We start from the raw sequence: 20330 nt of genomic DNA on the forward strand, positions 1-20330 counted from the left end.
TTTTCTGTTTCTGGTTTCAACATGGGACGTTATAATATCCAATCAGTGCAAGTATATTCCCTAGTCCTTAAAGCAAGACTGAACTTAATAAATGACTAGAGGCTCTCAAGAGCCTGTGTTGCTCACCTGTATCTCCTGTGGTTTTGGAAATCATGTAAAATAAGGTTAAAATCTTAATAAATAGTATTATAGTCATAAAGGGCAATAACTCTAATAAGGAGTCGATTGACGATTTCCGCTATTAGATTTATTTGAATATCTTGTCTTGCTGATCATTTTTTATTCTAAACGTTTCTCTCTATCTATTATAGTTTTCAAGATAATAGGCAAAAATGGAAAACAAGTAGTAACATTGGTCATTTATGGTTAATAAATCCTCTGAGAAGTTGTCTGACAGTTTTGACTTAAATAGACAATAGGTTGAGCACAACATTCTGAACATTTCTGCCCCTGTCAGATTTTCTCTATTTATAACATTTTTTTAAATAATAAACTAAACTTACGTTTTACCCCCATGTTCTATTTTTAGCCATGTCGGCCAACTTGGTTAGCAGCTGGGGTCATCAGACACATTTTTAAACACAATACCCAAATGATGATTCTTGCCAAATTGAGGAAAGATTTGGGACACTTTTTAAACACTTAAATGTCTATTTCAATTGATTCAATTATTTTTTGTGAAAGATTTTAACTGATTCACTCATTAAAAACGCTCCGATTTAAGCTTAAATATGAAAAATCTATCAAATATGCCAAAAACTGTCACTTTTCATATGGATTTTGTCAAAAATGAAAGTGGCCGCATCCGTGTTCATCCTCGACCTTTATATATGTTATGTAATATCATTAAACACAACTTACATTTCAATATCAAGAATGAACACGAATGCGGCCACTTTCATTTAAGACGGAAACTGTCTAAAATTTTACTAAAATGCTGAAATTGTGAAGATTTCAGTAATTTAGCATGACTTAATGATGCAAGTACCCGTTTTTAATGCATTGTAATGCCAAAAACAGCCCATATTTATGTAGCAGAGGCATTATACCTTCCAAAACATAACTAAATGTTTACATTTAAACAGTTTTGTAAAACTGCTATATTTTGGGGCCGAAAAGGGGTCTTACTGAACCTACTCCTTTGGCCCAGTAGTTTTAGGAGACGATTTTTGTTAAAGTCAACAAAGGACGACGGACGCCAAGTGATGCGAAATGCTCACTTGACCTTTTAGGCCAGGTGAGTTAAAAATCAAACAAGCGCACAAATAAATCTACCAAAAATGCCAACAAAAAGTTTGATATAGATGAAAGTACATTTGAGGAAGACGCTAACAAAAAAGTTTTGTAGTTGGTAGTATGTTGACATAGAGGAGTCTGACATAAACGATCCGCGCGTCTGACGTACTAACTTATAAGGCTGGGATCTTTTATAAGTCTTCACATTATATATAACTACTAAGTAGGTCTCCTTTGTAAATATTATAAGTATGAATCATGTAAAAGTAAAAGCCATCTGAACTAGTATCTTCATAGGATAAATTATTGTTTGAAATTGTTCAATCAAAATACCACTGTCCCTCAAACATATAATTACCAGTGTAGTTTTACAGGTGACAAGAATAACAACGTACATTAAGGGGAGGTAATATTTTGTCACCAGTCCGCACACTGAAGTGACATATGCCAAGTGATGACAAAAACAACGTACATTAAGGGGAGGTAATATTTTGTCACCAGTCCGCACACTGAAGTGGCATATGCCAAGTGATGACAATAACAACGTACATTAAGGGGAGGTAATATTTTGTCACCAGTCCACACACTGAAGTGGCATATGCCAAGTGAAGACAATACCAACATACATTAAGGGGAGGTAATATTTTGTCACCAGTCCGCACACTAAAGTGGCATATGACAATAACAACGTAAATTAAGGGGAGGAAATATTTTCTCACCAGTCCGCACACTGAAGTGGCAAATGCCAAGTGATGACAATAACAACGTACATTAAGGGGAGGTAATATTTTGTCACCAGTCCGCACACTGAAGTGGCATATGCCAAGTGATGACAATAACAACGTTAATTAAGGGGAGGTAATATTTTCTCACCAGTCCGCACACTGAAGTGGCATATGCCAAGTGATGACAATAACAACGTACATTAAGGGGAGGTAATATTTTCTCACCAGTCCGCACACTGAAGTGGCATATGCCAAGTGATGACAATAACAACGTACATTAAGGGGAGGTAATATTTTGTCACCAGTCCGCACACTGAAGTGGCATATGCCAAGTGATGACAATAACAACGTAAATTAAGGGGAGGTAATATTTTCTCACCAGTCCGCACACTGAAGTGGCATATGCCAAGTGATGACAATAACAACGTACATTAAGGGGAGGTACTATTTTGTCACCAGTCCGCACACTGAAGTGGCATATGCCAAGTGATGACAATAACAACGTACATTAAGGGGAGGTAATATTTTGTCACCAGTCCGCACACTGAAGTGGCATATGCCAAGTGATGACAATAACAACGTACATTAAGGGGAGGTAATATTTTGTCACCAGTCCGCACACTGAAGTGGCATATGCCAAGTGATGACAATAACAACGTAAATTAAGGGGAGGTAATATTTTGTCACCAGTCCGCACACTGAAGTGGCATATGCCAAGTGATGACAATAACAAACTTGGAAAAGAGATGTGGAAGATACCAAAGGGATATTCAAACTCTTAAGTCAAAGAAAAACTCACAATGCCATGGCAAAAATAACACAACATAGAAAACTAAAAACTCAGCATCACAAACCCCACTAAGAACTGGCTGATCTAAGGTGCTCCTGAAGGGAAGTAGATCATGCTCCACACGTAGTGCTCGACCTGTTGCTCATGTAAGTATAATATAGTGAGAACTCCCTGTATGTGATGTCATAATTGATGAGATTAGGACAAGAAAGTAGTGTCAACATTTGGAACATATCCGTTGTCATCTGTAAAACAGATATTCTATAACGATCATCACACTTTAAGATGGTGTCCCTAAAATTTTCGAAGATTGGACTTCAATGTAACCACTCGGAACCCTCGTTTTGATAGTGTAATTGTAATCAGCTTGATACTAGCTAAACGCAAACGCTAGAAAATAAAATAAACTTGGAGATATATGCTCAATTCAGTTATGTTTCGGATGTATCTCAACTCTTGAAATGCAATAGAGATGGCTCTTTAAGATTGTAACTAATGATTCAATGAATCTATTTGAGTAACCGTGTTACAAAAGTACCTCCTAAATTTCTTTTGTATTGTGACATTTATTTTACTATGGTAATGCAAATAAAAAAAAAATATGAAGGAATTAAAAGTATTTCGTTTTGTCACAACTTCACTTAGGTTGTGACACAAAACAGCCATTATTACTTCAATATGACATGACACCGTTAAGGTAATATATATGGAGGATCTGTTGTTAAACACAATATATAAAAAATCTTTGAATAATTTTGTCATTCTGATTTAAATTTAATACAAACCTAACTCTACTATTTCTTCTTCTGAAAAGGATTTAGTTTTTTCAGAAATGTTTTAACTTTTCCTTCTTCTTTCTCTTTAACTCCCTCATGTGAAAGGAATTTAACTTTTGCTCCTTTCTCCTCTGTAACTTCCTGATGTGTAAGAAATTGTATTTGTCCTTCTTCCTCCTCTGTAACTTCCTCCTGTGGAGGGAATTCAATGTGTCCTTCTTTCTCCTCTGTAAATTCCTCCTGTGGAAGGAAATCTATGTTTCCTTGTTTCTCCTCTGTAACTTCTTCCTGTGGAATGTATTTTTTAACTCCAACAGTTTTTATGATCTCTTCCAAACATGTGGTTCCTCTTCCAACATTAAGCAAAGCTTGGACCAGAACGCCTATGGTAGGCCTAACCCCCTGAATTCTCCATTGAAATAATATTTCTTTACACTGTGCAACTAAATCCCGCCCATTGTTGTACTGTATAATATCTATTGATGTTATAGGTAATCCTAATTCTATACCAAGTTGGAAGGATACTATACCTATTACTTGTGCCAGTGCATCTAGTATTTCATCTGTTGGAATCCAATCCATGTATATCTCATTGATATCTGCATAAATAAATATCATTCATAAAAAATATCTACTTTGTAATTATCACACAAGGTTCTGAAAGTTACTGTGGAACTCATCAAAAATAACAAACTTGACTGTAAAACAATACGAGTGCTGATTTTCTTTAAAAAATACAAAAGTTATAGACGTTCTGAGCCAAAACAACTTTCACGAAAGTTAACACTTCATATTGTACTTTGTAAATACAGCTGTTTACAAACCAAACCCCTTTAGGGGAGATGTATACTATTGGTTTGTTTATCTACTGGTTTCATTTCATAGAGACACGAATTTGAAATTTATCCAATACAAATACACATGATAGCGGCCAAATTTAATTTTGAGGAAGACCGTAAGTGAAGGAAGTGATAGTACGGCATTTTTAAGAAAGTCCATAGTAAAAGTAGCACAGTTTTAGCCGTTAAAGGAGTTCCTGTGGGAAATTACATTGTATATATTTACAGAAGTGCAACATTCATGTAAATATTTACAAGTTGAACAAAAGTTTTTATTTTCTAGTCCACTACAAGTAAACTATGCATCAACCAGCAAATACATTTTTTTGTGTTTTTTTTGTGTGTTTGAGTTCAAAAATGTTGTCACAGGTTACAGATCAAGGTATATATACCAATGCAAGTTTGTCTCTAATGAGAAATCAAGGCTTGCAATTGTTTTGAAACAATTGTTAGAAACTAAGGTTTCAACTCCCTCAGGCAAAGTTGACTTTAGATGGATTTGACAATTTTGTTAGTCCTCTTTTGGTTATATAGCACTTCAACTGTTCTTATACATCCTTGGTCTACAAATATTCGACTGTAAGCGTTCCTGATGAAGATCAATCAAGAAAAGCGCTTCGGACGCATGAAAATTATAACATTTTTTCATTTTTTATCACTGGTCAGAGATAAAAGAATTTAATGTAATTGGTTTCAAACGCCTGGTAAATTGTTGAGAATTGAATAAACTGTTAACACAGAGATATGTCTAGCATTTTTGTTATTTTGATAAAGCAAATGTTGAAATTAAAATAGCAATACTTTAACATGTTGTGTAAATATTCAAAGTCAATAAACCATGATTGAAGGTGTATGGCTAAACAATCTCCATGGACATGATATGTGCCAATGCTAATACAACTTCATATCAAATACCATTGAAACAAATCCCTTTGAACAAACCTAAACACAAACATTAACATGTAAACTATGTAAAAGTATTAAAGTCAATGAACCATGATGAAGGTTTTGGCTATATAATCTCCATGGAAATGAGACCTGCATATGCTTATACTTTCGCATACCAAATATCATTGACTTATCATTAGTTGCTCATCTTTAACTGATCTAATAACAAACTAATACATGTAAACTATGCAAAAGTTTCAAAATCAATAGACCATGACTGACGGGTAAGGACCAAATATTCACCATTGAATTGAGATCTGCTTATACTTATACAACTTCATACCAATTATCATTGGCCTACCACTAATGGTTCCCTTAAACTGACCTAATCACAAACTAATACATGGATATGTTAACTAAGCAAAAGTCAATAGACCATGACTGAGGGGACGGGGTCAATAATCTCCATTATTGCAATGCTTATAATTATTGTATACGAAATGACATGGACCTACCATTAGTAGTTCCCAATAAACTGACCCAATCACAAACTAAAACATGTAAACTAAGCAAAAGTTCCAAGTCAATAGACCATGAATGAGGGGGTACAATGTATGACCAATAAATCTCCATGGAAATGAGATGTGCCAATGATAATACAACTGCATACCAAATATCATTGACATACCACTAGTGGTCCACCATAAACTAGACCTTATCACAAACTAATACATTGATGAAGCCGCCGCAGACGACACAGGAAACAGCATTGTCTCTCTTTTTTTTACACTGTCAAGGCGAGACAATTATGGTTGTGATCATCAAGTAGTGTTGAAGAGGAAAAACAAACAGGACGGTGTCAGAAAATGTTTACCACAGGCTTGTTACCCATTTATATAATCAAAGTGATCGAAATCACTCATAGAAAGACTGGAAGAGAAGTTTGAATAATTTCAAATCATATTTAGATATTGTGTGAACAAAAAAGAACATTAATAAGGCTACATGTTTCACCTTTTACATTTTATCTATAGAAACAAAGCAACAAATCTACTAATAAAGTTTATCAATTATCCTGGTTAGACATAGGACCAACAGATAGACTTGAAGCTAAGAACTGTTTAATGTCAAAAACATAATCTTAAAATATTGTTTTGGGGCATTTTGTTAGTTGAAAAATAGGTGTACTATATTTCTCCTCTGAGAATTGCTTATTGATTTTGATCATTATATGACACTGAAGATTTAAAGTTGTACTATGTCTTTTAATAAAATTTATAATTTGAATATTTTTCAGCAAAAGGCATTGAAAATGTACTTTTTCAACTTATTAATAAACAAATTAAAATTTTTTTTTTTGAAATGTGGATGCTTTCTTAATTGCAAAAATATATACACTTCTTATATTCAAATCACTAACACTGTTATCAGGCATTTGATGGGAAATAAAAAAAATGTTTTTTTTTTCTAATTTAGAGTTCTAAGATTTTACTAACTGTTTCAAGCCAATCACAGATAAAAATTAAGTGAACTAACCGAAATTGTTCATTAAATACAGATCATTGCAGATTTATCAAGTAAATTATAGGCCTTAATATATTTATATTTATATTTCTTTTTTTGTTTAAAGATCTTGTTAATCCTTAATTAATCATCTATCTTTCATGCATACTTTACAGAATCATTTTATTAATGTGTAGATCAAAAGTAAGAGGCAATGAATAAATCTATCATCTCTATATATCAAACATCTAATATATAAATGTGTGTATTCAATTATGAGGTCAAATATTTGTGTATTTTGATATATATTGAAGGTCTGTATAATAATGTAAGACTGATGTGGTCAATATGATTGGCATTAAAGGAGGTGGGGCATTGTAACTTAGTTCCCACCTTGTCTCTGATTGTGTAATAATCATGACATGTGTCAATCATGCTAGTATTGTATCATTACTCAAAATGATAAGAAAAAACCTGCACATAAACACACCATAAAGACACATGTGCATACTTGATTGAACCGCTCCAAAAAAAATATAACATATTTTTCACAGTTTATATGTGCATATGTTCACAGACATGATCATTTAAGGGAACTATATTTCAGTGTGTATACATTTTGTAGATTCAGTTGCTAACCTGTGCTTCGTTACTTGTTGCTAGGGAGGCCGGTGCACTAGGAAAGATTTAGAACAAGTTCCAATCTTTCGAAAAATTAAATCTGAGAAAGTTCCACAATTTCAAATTATTCAACAAAAAGAAAAAATAACAAAAAGAGTTTGCTTTACTCTCCATATTTGACTGTGATTCTTGAGATTCGAAGTCTTGTTATAGCTGAAAAAGGTCATATATAAATCATGTCAAAAGGAGTTTAATATGAATTCACATTGATGATTTACTAATCAAATAACTCATAGAAATCTGAATTCACATCTAAAAAAGCTACACCATTTTGTGCACTTAAACAGGTTCAACTAATACGGATCATTTCCATAGGGCCAGTAATCCTTTAAAGTCACATTTGACAATGATAGTTAAGAGTAACAAAAAAAAATGTGTATTAAATGCAATTATAAATGCTCAAACATGTCCTTAAGATTACATATCGTCTAAACGGGTCCAAATTTACTTTCCAGAAATATGTCTGATTATTTTCCTTTTCCAAACGTTTACAATTGTTACATTGTTCGACAATGTCTATTTGCCGAAATGTGTCAACTTTAAATGTGCAACTTTAAGACGCCAACACGTCTCCAAACTGTTGGCGATAATATATCCTCTGTGATGTCATACGTCTATGGAAAATTAAATCATGTTGGTGACATGATCAAAGAAGTGAAGTCCAAACTAACAAAAATAGAGATAAAACCCGCTATCAAAGTACATAAAGTATACTAATAACTTTTTTTAAAATTTGGAAATGAGTGGGCTTTTCAGAAAGGAACAATTTTCGGAATCCTGCGCCAACTAGACATGTTTGGGTAAGCGGTGACGTCATATGGATTGTTCTAATAATCCACAAATATACCATAGACATTACGAAACAATATTCCTTTTGATGTGGCGTTCTTTAAATCTGGTTATATAGGATATCAATTTATTTGAAGGCGTTTTATAATGACGTGACATAATCCTGACATCAAAATATCACCAAAGCTAAAGAAAACAAATTGCTTAAATCCATCCAATTATTTGGTAATTGGTAAAATTAAAAATCGACTAGTATTTTGGCATTCAAAAATACAACACCAAGAAAATATTTGACGAGTTACAGTGTAATGGTTAACGAATTCGTGATGGTGAGCATAAAAATATTGCCAAATGGTTTGCCAATAAACCAGGAAGAAAATGTAAATGTTTTATGGCAATCATTCATTACACCAAACACAGTTGACATGTTATGTTGCTAATAGTATCTGCGAAACACATCAGATACAAAATCTTAGAATTGACCAATTAACAGTGAAAATAAAGTCAGATGAACTCAGACAAATAGATATAAAAACCATAAAACTATACTGAACAAAAATTGAATTGACCCATTGTAAGTAGTATTTGTAAAATTGACAATTAACCCATCATCTCTTTCAACTGCTTTCTGCAAAGTTTAAAGCAGGCACTATGAAAAATAAAAAATCTACAACATCAAGATATAATTAATATTTGTTGCCTGCACTTCGAGTGAGGCTCATATGATGCAAAAAACAGCTCTTTCAAGTTGTTTTCACCTAAATATACACATAATAAAAAAATCATATGTAATGGAGTCAACACAGATTTTTTAAAACTTCTTTGACCAAAAGCATTTAAATTTCCAAGGTTATTGAAAGGGTAGGAATCACAAACTTTTATTTATTTATAATATGGGGTTATTGCATGAATATTGGGGAATATTGTCCCGAGTAGAATTTTATATTGCACGAGCTTGCGAGTGCAATATATGTTCTACGAGGGACAATATTCCCCAATATTCATGCAATAACCCTTTTATTGTATAGCAATATAATATTTGAAAGTAAAAAATTGGTTTAAACTGAGGTTTTGTCGTTGATGACGTCATTAATTTTGAAGACTTATTGCACTAGTGCAATAATAGAATTTATTGCACGCTAACTTTTGGTTACTTTCTGTGGGAAATATTATATTGCTATACAATAATATAATATATTATTTTAATATAGTTGACCTATTGCATAAATTTTTGGAAACAAAAACTTAACTTGACAACTGAACCATGAAAATGAGGTCAAGGTCAAATGATATCTGTCAGTTTGACATGTACACCTTACAATCCTTCCATAAATCACATATACTAGACCTATTGCTTATAGTATCTGAGACTTGGACTTGACCACCAAAACTTAACCTTGTTCAATGATCCATGAAATAAGGTCGAGGTCAAGTGAAAACTGTATGACGGGTAGGATGACCTTGCAACGTACGCACATACCAAATATAGTTATCCTATTACTAATAATAAAAGAGAATTTACATTGCAAAAAATCTCAACTTTTTTCGAAGAAGTCACTGAATCATGAAAATGAGGTCAAAGACAATGGACATGTGACAGACGAAAACTTTGTCACATAAGGCATCAATATACAAGGTATGAAGCATCCAGGTATTCCACCTTCTAAAATATAAAGTTTGTTAAAGAAGTGAGCTAACGCCGCCGCCGCCATCAGATCACTATCTCTATGTCGAGCTTTCTGCGACAAAATTCGCAGGTTTGACAAAAATCTAAATGCACGATAACATTCAGCATATCATAGAGCCGCCAAAATTCAGTGTTTGATAATAGAAAACACACACACAGTTTAAAAGAGGGGCTAAAGATACAAGAGGGAGAGTTAAACTCATAGATCCTTTGTTCATAAATGTAGACCAATTTAAAAATTGGGCGCGATATCCAAGGTTAAAAACCCCAAAAATAAAAGACTGTAAATTAATCCTATTGGAATTGGTTTATAAATTTATATTTATTTTCAATTGAAGATTTGGAATTTGAAAACAATCGCCTTCAATTTTTTGAACCCCTCCAATTTTTTTTTTTAATTTTTAAAATCATTATTAAGATCAGGAAAAATGTACATTTCAGAGATTTCCATTACTTTACCACAACATGTTGTCTAGAAACTAGAAAAAAAACATGCTTGTTTTTGGCCACTTTTTCCTAAACTGTTGGCACCATAACCTCCAAAATCATTCCTATCCTTTTTTTTGTGGTATTGAACCTTCTGGTTAAAATTTCAAAGAGTTTCATTCACTTAAACTAAAGTCATTGTCCAGAAACCAAATGTGTCTTCGGACGACGACGGTATGCTAGCATTTTACGAACGGAAATATTTTAAGGTCGTATAAAAACAACTAATAATTTACCGAAGTGTACAAAGATGAAAGATTCAATAATAATAACCTACTTTTTGTTAAATCAAATATACAAAAACACGAAACGTATCAATATTTACAAATCACTAATGCCAATCCTAAACACGCATTAAAAAGTATTACAGTGTGTTAATATATATGTCATATTAGAAATAATAGTCACATCGCTGAATTAGATTAACATTTAGCATTCAAATAGTGATACGTTTCTTGGTTTTTTTTTTTTTTGATTGAACATCAAGTATGATATTATTATTGAATCTTTCACCTTTTTACACTTCGGTAAATTCTAAATAGGTCATACTAAATCTAGACAAATCAAATGTGATTTTAAGCAGAGGGTCAATGATGTTCGCTGTGTTAAAGAAATCTTCAACCTGTTTAAATGTGCCTGTGAAGAACATAAAATTGTCGTGGTTGGATTGGCAGTGCAATTTGATGTTTTCTATCGATTGGAACTTATCTAAGATATTTTTAATAGACCAGACAGATGTTAATCATATAACACCAATAGGCGCTCGTATTATTTGTTTGTATAAATGTCCATTTAATTCAAGTTCAATGTTTCTTCACTTTACAAAGGCCGTTTATTCTGTTTGTTTGATATTTTTAAAGTATATTCTTGTTTGTCAACTGATGAAAATGCATTGATAACTGTTACATAATAGACAATGAGAATGCATTCTTAATGTACCTTGTGCGACTTTTTTTTATAAATGAAGTCTTTTGTATCTTGAATGTAAAAGTGATGACTCTTCAATATTGGTTTTAGAATTAGATCCAGTAATCTTTCAATACGTCTCGTGGTAGAGTTACACATATGGATGATTGGTCGGTAAAAAATATTTATGTTGCAAACTATTTGACCATTTCGATATGCCTCATTAATTATTTCTAGATTGATTTGATGAATTTTCGGAAGAAGGTATATGTGTCCATGTTTTGCTTCGTTATCATTCTTCAAAAGTTTGTGAATCTATTTCTTTTTTCCTATATAGTTTTTCAACAATATCTTTCATAGATTTGACAATAAAGTTAATATTTATTTTTAAGTATTGATAACTGTTAAGGTGACTTGTTTTTGGTTTGATGTAATCCATTTTTACAACCACTGTTGTGTAATTTTGATCGGCTTTATATAGATATGTTTTAGTTATATTAGAGCTTTTCGTTCTCATGTTGATGAAATGTCCCTAAACTGTTTAACCTCAAGTTTTGATTAATCTATGTTTGTGTCAATTAACTAATTTTCTAGGGCAACATAGTAAAACTTTATTATTACAGGCGTACAAAAGGCTCACAAAAAGCTTATACAAGCTCTTAACTATTACTTTTATATTTGATTGACATTGATGGGAATGTAACCAAGCATGCCTGGAGGAAACTCACCAGAATAAATATATGTTCCCTTATGTGGCCACAAATAGACTAACAGACAGACATACAGCCTTCAAACTGACGAACAGAGAGAAAGAATATCACACCTGACCTTAACTTTTTTTAGAATTTAGAATTTTAATCTTCAATAGTTGTGTGTACCTTTGTAGGAGGATTGTGAGACGGCACTGATTGCATGGATATACAACTATCTGTTATAACACTTTGCTTGACAAGCCTTCCTGTCTCAACATTAAAACCCTTATCGTGCCTGTGTTAACAATAACAAACACATATATTAGCAATACATACCACATTCTCCTTTTTTAATTCTTCTTATCTGTAATATAATTTAAATTCTATTAAAAAAGAAATTAAAGCAAACCTTTTAGAATTATTTTTTTTGTAAATATATTGCTGTCTAACAGATCATGTTATCTCAAAGTAATATATAAATAAATCTAAGTTTTATGTTATTGTATATAATTGTGCAGTCAAACTAAGTTTTATTGTCGATAATATGACATACAACTATCTAAATGGTAGACGGAACGAAACTAGTCACTCTAATACAAATTCAAACTTTCAATCAGTTCTTATATGGTTACATACATGTACTAGTTGCAAATATATAGTTCATACCTGTCAACCTAAGAAAATAAAAATGAAGGTTATGACCTGCATTGAAGAAAATATATCAGGTCATTTCGCTGACAACTTTTTTTACAGCTGAATTTTAGTATAATGGGGACATTTCGTTATATTTTAGATAAAGATATGTTCACATGTTTATTTACTTACTGAAATAAGCTTTAATTACATTTTTTCATTGCATAAGCCATTGACATATTAATGTGTTAAATATACTGTAGCATTTGAAGCCTAGCCATACACCCTCTCCGTGTTTCATTCAAAGTTTTGTACTTGATAGTTTTTTTTTTTTATCATAGTTCACTGTAGAAACTGATGTCAATATCTCAATATGTATAATGCTGTGCAAATATCTTTAAAAGTATGATTATTATTATGTAAGAAAATAATTAAACATTAGAAGGAAGTAAAGATAAAAAAAAAAGTTTTCAAAATATTTTTCCATAGTTCTAAGGTAGAAAATTAAAGTAAAAATTAAGGAGTATATTGTGAAAAGTAACAAAAAAGGGAAGTAACTCAAATTCATTGACAAACAATTTTGAAATAGACATTATTGATGACCTTAAGTTATGGTTATTGGTGTTAATTAACAGTGTGTTTGACACCAAATCTGTCAAGTGAAGCCGTGCACTTAATGGGTCACTTAATTTCACACTTAATACATCAATTTGAACTACTTGTTTAGGAAGAATTACGAATTTGCCAGTATTTCAAATTTAAATCACTTATGAAATCAGTCTAAAGGCTAAAGAATCCGGGTGAAAACGGGTCCGACAGTAATATAACTTTATAGAAAATATCTTTGTGTATTGTAAGTAGTTCCTATCAAAATATAACTTAAGCAGAAAGACATATCAATGAAGATCGCTAATTAATTCAAAGTCTCTGGACCGTGACCTAGGGTGTAGGACCTCAACATAGTCATGAACTGATTTGTTCTGATAGTAATGCAACTTCATACAAAATATCATTCATCTGTCACAAGTAGATCCTATTAAACTAAGAATAAGAAAATTGCTAATTAATTCAGTCATTGGACCATGTCCTATGGACAGGGTATTGAAATAGTCGTCAAACAAGTCATTCAAAATATCATTGATCTATCACATGTAGATCATATCAAACTAACTTAAGCAGCAAACTTAACATTGAAAATTGCTAAGTAATTCAATGTCACTGAACCATGTCCTAGTGGGCAAGGCCTCGAAATAGTCGTCAAACTGATATGTATTGATAGTAATTCCTATCAAACTAACTTCTGAGTTTGGCAGGCACATGAACAAATTTGTGGTTTTGAACATGTTTGTGAGCGCACAACCACAACATAACCTTGGATAGTGGTTTTACATCACAAAATAAAAGGAACAAGCTTGAAAACAAAGTAGATGACAAGGGATCAACTTGTCAGATCAGCACAAACCAAACAAACACACAAAGAAAATAAAGGAAACAAATTTCAAAAGGGTCAAAGTAATGTGGCAGTGGTCTATTAATCATAATTTTTATCTTTAAGAATTTGGAGGTTGGTCATTTATTCATTATTTCTTTATGATCGTTTTACTATTCTTTAACTTTTTTGAACAGTTTGATTTCAATGCTTTATTCTTTTTACCACCAATTTTCTCTTTCTAAATTTACCAAGTGTTTGGTGGGGTTCGTGTTGCTTAGTCTTTTAGCTTTCTATGTTGTGTTTTGTGTAGTATTAGTTATCTGTTTGTCTTTTATTTATTTTTTAGCCATGGCGGAGTCAGTTTATTGTCGATCTATGAGTTTGACTGTCCCTCTGGTATCTTTCGCCCTCTTTTTTAATTAGTGTGTCCATTTTACTTCTATTTTTCGTCATTATTCCAAACTCTGAAAACCCAATCAAAACCCTAATTCATAATAGTGTTTAATATATGTGATTACACAGTTGGTAAGTAGTTAATTATAATCTGTGTATGTGGCCGTCAACTCAATCTAATTAATTACCGATCTCTCATCACTCCTGTTTCTGATATGTCGCGTGGGAGATCTAACGAAACCCGCTCAGAGGTCACATGTGAGTGAACTAGAAGTTATGAATTTATAATGATATGCAAATGAGTTGACGACCTATCAATAAGCCAATCAAAAAAGTTTATGAATTATTTTGACTGACGATTTCGTCGTAAATAAAATGAGTTACATCCCTTTACCTTACGATAAACTTTCAAGATCGTGGAAGACTCAATTTCATTGGTCGAAAAAGACACACCTACGAGGTCACTCACATGTGACCTCAAAGCTGGTTTCGTTAGATCTCCCACGCGACATATCAGAAACAGGAGCGATGAGAGATCGGTTTTTAATTAGATTGCCGTAAACTCTAAGGTCAAATCAACAAATGTTTAATACATCAAGATAGTTTACCTGACATAGTTTATGGGTAGGTAAATCCATATCGGTTAAAGCTTTTGCTATGTTGCTGAATTTTCCTGAACATTTTTCTCTCCAGTTGACCAGTATTCTATACTTCACAACCTCGATCCGATCAAAATTAGATCTAAGGTCTTCCCATTCTTGGAAGGACATACCAAGATGTATGGCTAACTCTCGAATAGTAGTTTCATCACATCGTGATGCAAATCTCTGAAGTTCAATATCACTCGGCGGCTGATTCAATGCACCTTCCTGTAAACCTAAAATAACACAAGAAGATAAACTTTGCTGAAAGATTTGATCACTTTTGAAATCAAATATTTAAAAAAAGACGTAACATGATCATCCTACTTCCAAAAAAAAACTTTTACCTAATTGGGACATGTTTAATTCGTTAGATATCTGACTTATTTTTGTTGAATTTTAACTTATTTATTATAAGGCTTAACACAAAGGGTCTCTAAAGAGAAAGGCGCCTACAAGCGAGAAATAGATAGCAAAAAAACCCTATCATTTGCGGACACAGACTACTCTCAGGAATTGAATAAAAATAACGGACAAATAAACATATTTTGTTATCTTGTCCTGCATATCATTTTGTTCTTGTTAGTATTCTTTCTATCATTTTTTTTAAAATCTTTAAGAAAAATGCAAACAATAATAAAATGCTTCGCTGAGCGCAGCTGGATACGACCGCAGATGTTCAACCCTGAAAAGTTGGGGCAAAAATGGACACGATATTCATGCTTGATTCAGGTCTGAATTTGGATTGTAATTAAATTTTTGACACATAATAGGTTTCTGACACAGAATAACTGTAGTCAAAGAACTTCAAATTGGTTATATGATTTGAATAGATATTCATTTTTTTGCTTTTGTGCAATACACTATGCGAATTTCAGGGAGATTCATACACTTACACAATTTATTGTAATGAAACTAGAAAAATGCTCGTTTTTTGGCCCCTTTTTTGGACCCTAACTCCTAAAATTTTGAAATAATTACCCCCACAATCAATCCCAGCATTCCTTTTGTGATATGGAATTTTGTGGTACAATGTCAGAGAGATCCATTCACTAACACACAAGGTATTGTCTGGAAGTTACAAAAATACTTATTTTGTGGCCCCTTATTCCTTAACTGTTGGTACCATAACCCCCACAATCAATCAAAACTTTCCTTTTGTGGTATTGAACCTTCTGATAAAATTTCATAGAGATCCATTCACTTTAACTAAAGTTATTATGCGAAAACCAATGTGTCTTCTGACGACGACGACGACGACGTCATACCAATATACGACCGCAAAAATTATTTGCGGTCGTATAAAAAATAAAGAATAAAGGCAACAGTAGTATACCATTGTCAATATTCATAAATTAATCGAAAACAAAACCGTGTAACAAACTAAAACCGAGGAAAGCACATGAACTATTAAAGGAAAGCAACATAACAACAGAAACACAGAACTGCAACAAAGACAAACACTAACTACATAAACATGGACTGTTATATAACATAACAACAGAAACACAGAACTGCCACAAAGACAAACACTAACTACATAAACATGGACTGTTATATAACAACTACAATATTTCTGACTTGGTACAGGACATTTAAAGAAAATATGGTGTGTTAAACCTAGTTTTTGTTTGTGGTCTCCTGCTTATATATTTATATGGCAATGTTAAAAACACCGTTAAAATGACAACACTACGTGTCAGGAATGCAGTACAAACAGACGCAAGAACACTCAGCACCGGGAAATACATATATAAATATCTTAACAGTACATTACATGTACGATATATAAAAACATCAGAATAACAACTGATATTGAGATTGTAATGTGTTGTTATATGCATGTTATAACCAAGACAATTATATCAAAACGGAATTTCTTTTGTAATGGTGTTATTATTTGTATTTTCTAGTCATATCTTTTTTCTTCTAAATCAAAATTGTGTATAAACAAAATAATCGGGAAAATATATATTTGCTTAAACTTACAATCATATAAATAAAATAACTGATTTTGTATCTTTACTTTTACATACATATATACAGAAAATAAAAATAAAATAACTGAAATATAACGCAACATCATGCATGACCAAACAGTTAACACACACGAAAACAATTAAACAACTGACACAAAAACACCGTAATAAACAGACAATAACTAAGTACAAAATGAAATAAACAGACACAAACTCAGTACAAAATAAAAGACAGGGCCTACACGTATAAGAAAGTAACAATTTAATGTCCGAAAGCCGGATTTTCAAATACTGAACCACATCGACTCCAACAGCAAACATAAGATATAACAAAATAACCAACCGTACAAAAATTTTGGATATATAAATACCGAGACAAGTAATTTAGCAATACGAATTCACATTCGGCAAAAAAGTCTTATTCGGGAATAGGTCACGTGAAAGTCATTTAGAGGCTGTAATTCCTACAAGTAGTTGACCAATCATTTCGGCAATATAATACATTAATAGATCTTGTCTTTCTGATCATTTTGCTATTTTTCTATACATATTAATGTTTCATTATTTAGCACATGTCTGCTTTGTTATATATCTTCCATCTTTAGCTTTTGAAGATGATAGACACAACATTAATATTGGTCCTATGTTATACGTTTAATCATGTCGGTTATAAGGTGAGATCATCTGACAATTGTTTTAAACTAGATAACCAATGATGAAGGCCAAGTTAGGTAACTATTGGTCTATTTTTTGCGTATTAGAGTTTTGGTAATTGTTAACGTATGACGACTGACAGCAATGACGGACATCAAACGCCAAGTGATAAGAAAAACTCACTTAACACTTTCAGTTACACATTACCTGCGTCCAAGCACCTTCATTGATTCTAGTAAATGGATAATGTTTTTTAAATCACACTTTAAGTCAGGAATCGCATGTTCAGTAGGTGTCGTATGTTGATGTGGTTCATAAATGCTTCTCGTTTCTTTTTTTCTTTTTCTTATAAAGATTAAACCTTTAGTTTTCCTGTTTGAATGGTTTTACACTAGTAAAATTTTGGGACCCTTTATATCTTACTGTTCAGTGTGAGCGAAGGCTCGAAGACCAAAACCTTGACCTATAATGGTTTACTTTTATAAGTTGTGACTTGGATGGCGAGTTGTCTCATTTGCACTCATACCACATCTCTCTATATCTTTTTAATATTGGTATTGTTGTTTTAAATACAATAACTAAATACAATGTGTAAAACGTACCTCCAAAGTCATATACAACAACATATTTCAAAGTTACTAAGATCAGTATAGTTTTTTATGCATGTTTTTTGGTTGTATCATTGTAATGAAGAGTAAATTAATAACATATTAATTATATTCACCTGGACAGTTCACTTCACATTGTTCTTTTGCCTAAAACGAAATAGTAATGGAGATATCTACATTCACAACTCTGCCCAATTGATAAAATTAGATTAAAGAATTGAGTTGATCATACATGTTATATCTAAAGCTAATGTTAAAAAAAGTGAGACCATGATCAAGGACCGTTCATACTGTTAAAAATGTATAGACTACCTCTCCTCTACCTGTCAATACAAATAAACTCATCATAGATTAAGATATCAGGACTAAATTGTTATTAGAGTTTTTGTTTGGAGAAGTTAGAACACAAAGAGCTGGAATAGGCAGTTCTTGATTTCTGTACTTAGTTAGAATTACACCTGACATGATAGTATATTGTTTCAATTGAGAAGATTAACTTGATAATTTAAAATCTGTTTTTAAAAGGCTGTCGACAATCATGATAATTGATATTTGAAGGCTTTAAATTCAATGATACAGAAAAAAGAATTATAAGCTTTTACTTTTAATGCATTACGCATGTATGCAAGTGACTTTCCTGTTTACACGAGTACACCATTATACCCTTAATAATAATTAAGTCCCTAATCAAAAGGCAAAATCAAAAGCTCAAACACATCAAACGAATGGATAACAACTGTCATATATTTTGGACTTGGTGCAGGCATTTTTTGGGGTAGAAAATGGTAGATTAAACCTGGTTTTATAGCTAGCTAAACCTCGCAGTTGTATGACAGTTGCATAAAATTCCATCATATTGACAACGATGTGTGAACAAAACAAACAGACATAATAGGTAAAAATGTCAAAAATAGGGGTGCAGCAGTCAACATTTTGTAATCTGTATCACTATAAAACAAACAAATATGTCGACAAAGAAACACACACAGACTTATAGATAGACAAAGCACATCAGCAAAAATGAACGACAAAAATACAAAAGTTTACAATAACACAAGACGGGATGTATAAGTACCGAGCCACGTAGCATGGATATTACTAAAAATAGATTAAACAGTAAAAGTAATATTCATAACTTGAAGACAAATACAAGAATACTATAACACGTTATTATTTTGCGTAGGAACCTAACTGTCAGAAGAAATCCCATATCGTATATAAGGTAAGGTAGGTCGGTATTTCCATTTATATTTTTTTTCATTTAATTATTTTGCGACATGATTTTAAGTCGTGCACTCAACTTGTTGTTGTCCACGTTGTTCTTGGGCCGAAATCATCTGTATTTTGAAGGACCAAACATTAGGTAAGTTCGATTTAAAACATGTCTGAAAGCTTTCTTTCAACTAACTTCATCTGTTTTTTAAAAGATTGACACAATGTATTTTCTGAAAGGGTGTCAAATCAATCTTATACTTCTGATAGCAGCCATTTTAAATGTCGTATTGGCATCAAAGTAAAGAAAACATCTTTGTTACCTGCCTAAAACATATAAAAAAGGACGTACAGATGGACGAACATATAAACAAGGATAAAACTTAATGTCCCTCCGGTACAGCCGAGGCACAAATACGAGGATCTAATGAGCTTGTGTCCCTCACCTGATTTTTTTGTTTACGATAGATGCATGAAATAATGGAACCATTATACCTTTGTTAAAGTCTAGAGATATATGCCAAAAACTGCATGTTACCTTATGTTCTATTTTTAGCCATGTCGCCCACATTGGTTGGCAGGCAAGGTCGTCAGACACATTTTTAACTATGTAGGACTCGGAGGTGCGATGGGGACGCTGAAGTGCGATGGTCACGCTGAAGTGCGATGGTTCACGCCGAAGTGCGATGGTTTATATAGATATAGAACTCGGAGATGCGATGGGACGCTGAAGTGCGATGGTCCACGCTGAAGTGCGATGGTTCATTCGCTGAAGTGCGA

The 20330-nt window shown here is 32.5% G+C and overlaps 1 protein-coding gene across 1 annotated transcript in view; it reads right to left on the minus strand.

Moving 5' to 3' along the window:
• Nucleotides 1-3545: 3545 nt before the first annotated feature.
• LOC143084312 (uncharacterized) overlaps nucleotides 3546-20330 on the minus strand; it is a 36733-nt gene continuing 19948 nt past the window's right edge. Inside the window, exons 3-6 of the mRNA XM_076260724.1 lie at nucleotides 18455-18485; nucleotides 15065-15333; nucleotides 12335-12362; nucleotides 3546-4126 (exon numbers count right to left, since the gene is read on the minus strand). Of these exons, the coding sequence (XP_076116839.1) occupies nucleotides 3546-4126; nucleotides 12335-12362; nucleotides 15065-15333; nucleotides 18455-18485 (909 nt within the window). The remainder of the gene's footprint in view (nucleotides 4127-12334; nucleotides 12363-15064; nucleotides 15334-18454; nucleotides 18486-20330) is intronic.

This window comes from Mytilus galloprovincialis, chromosome 7 (assembly GCF_965363235.1).
Source record: "Mytilus galloprovincialis chromosome 7, xbMytGall1.hap1.1, whole genome shotgun sequence".
Taxonomy (NCBI): domain Eukaryota; kingdom Metazoa; phylum Mollusca; class Bivalvia; order Mytilida; family Mytilidae; genus Mytilus; species Mytilus galloprovincialis.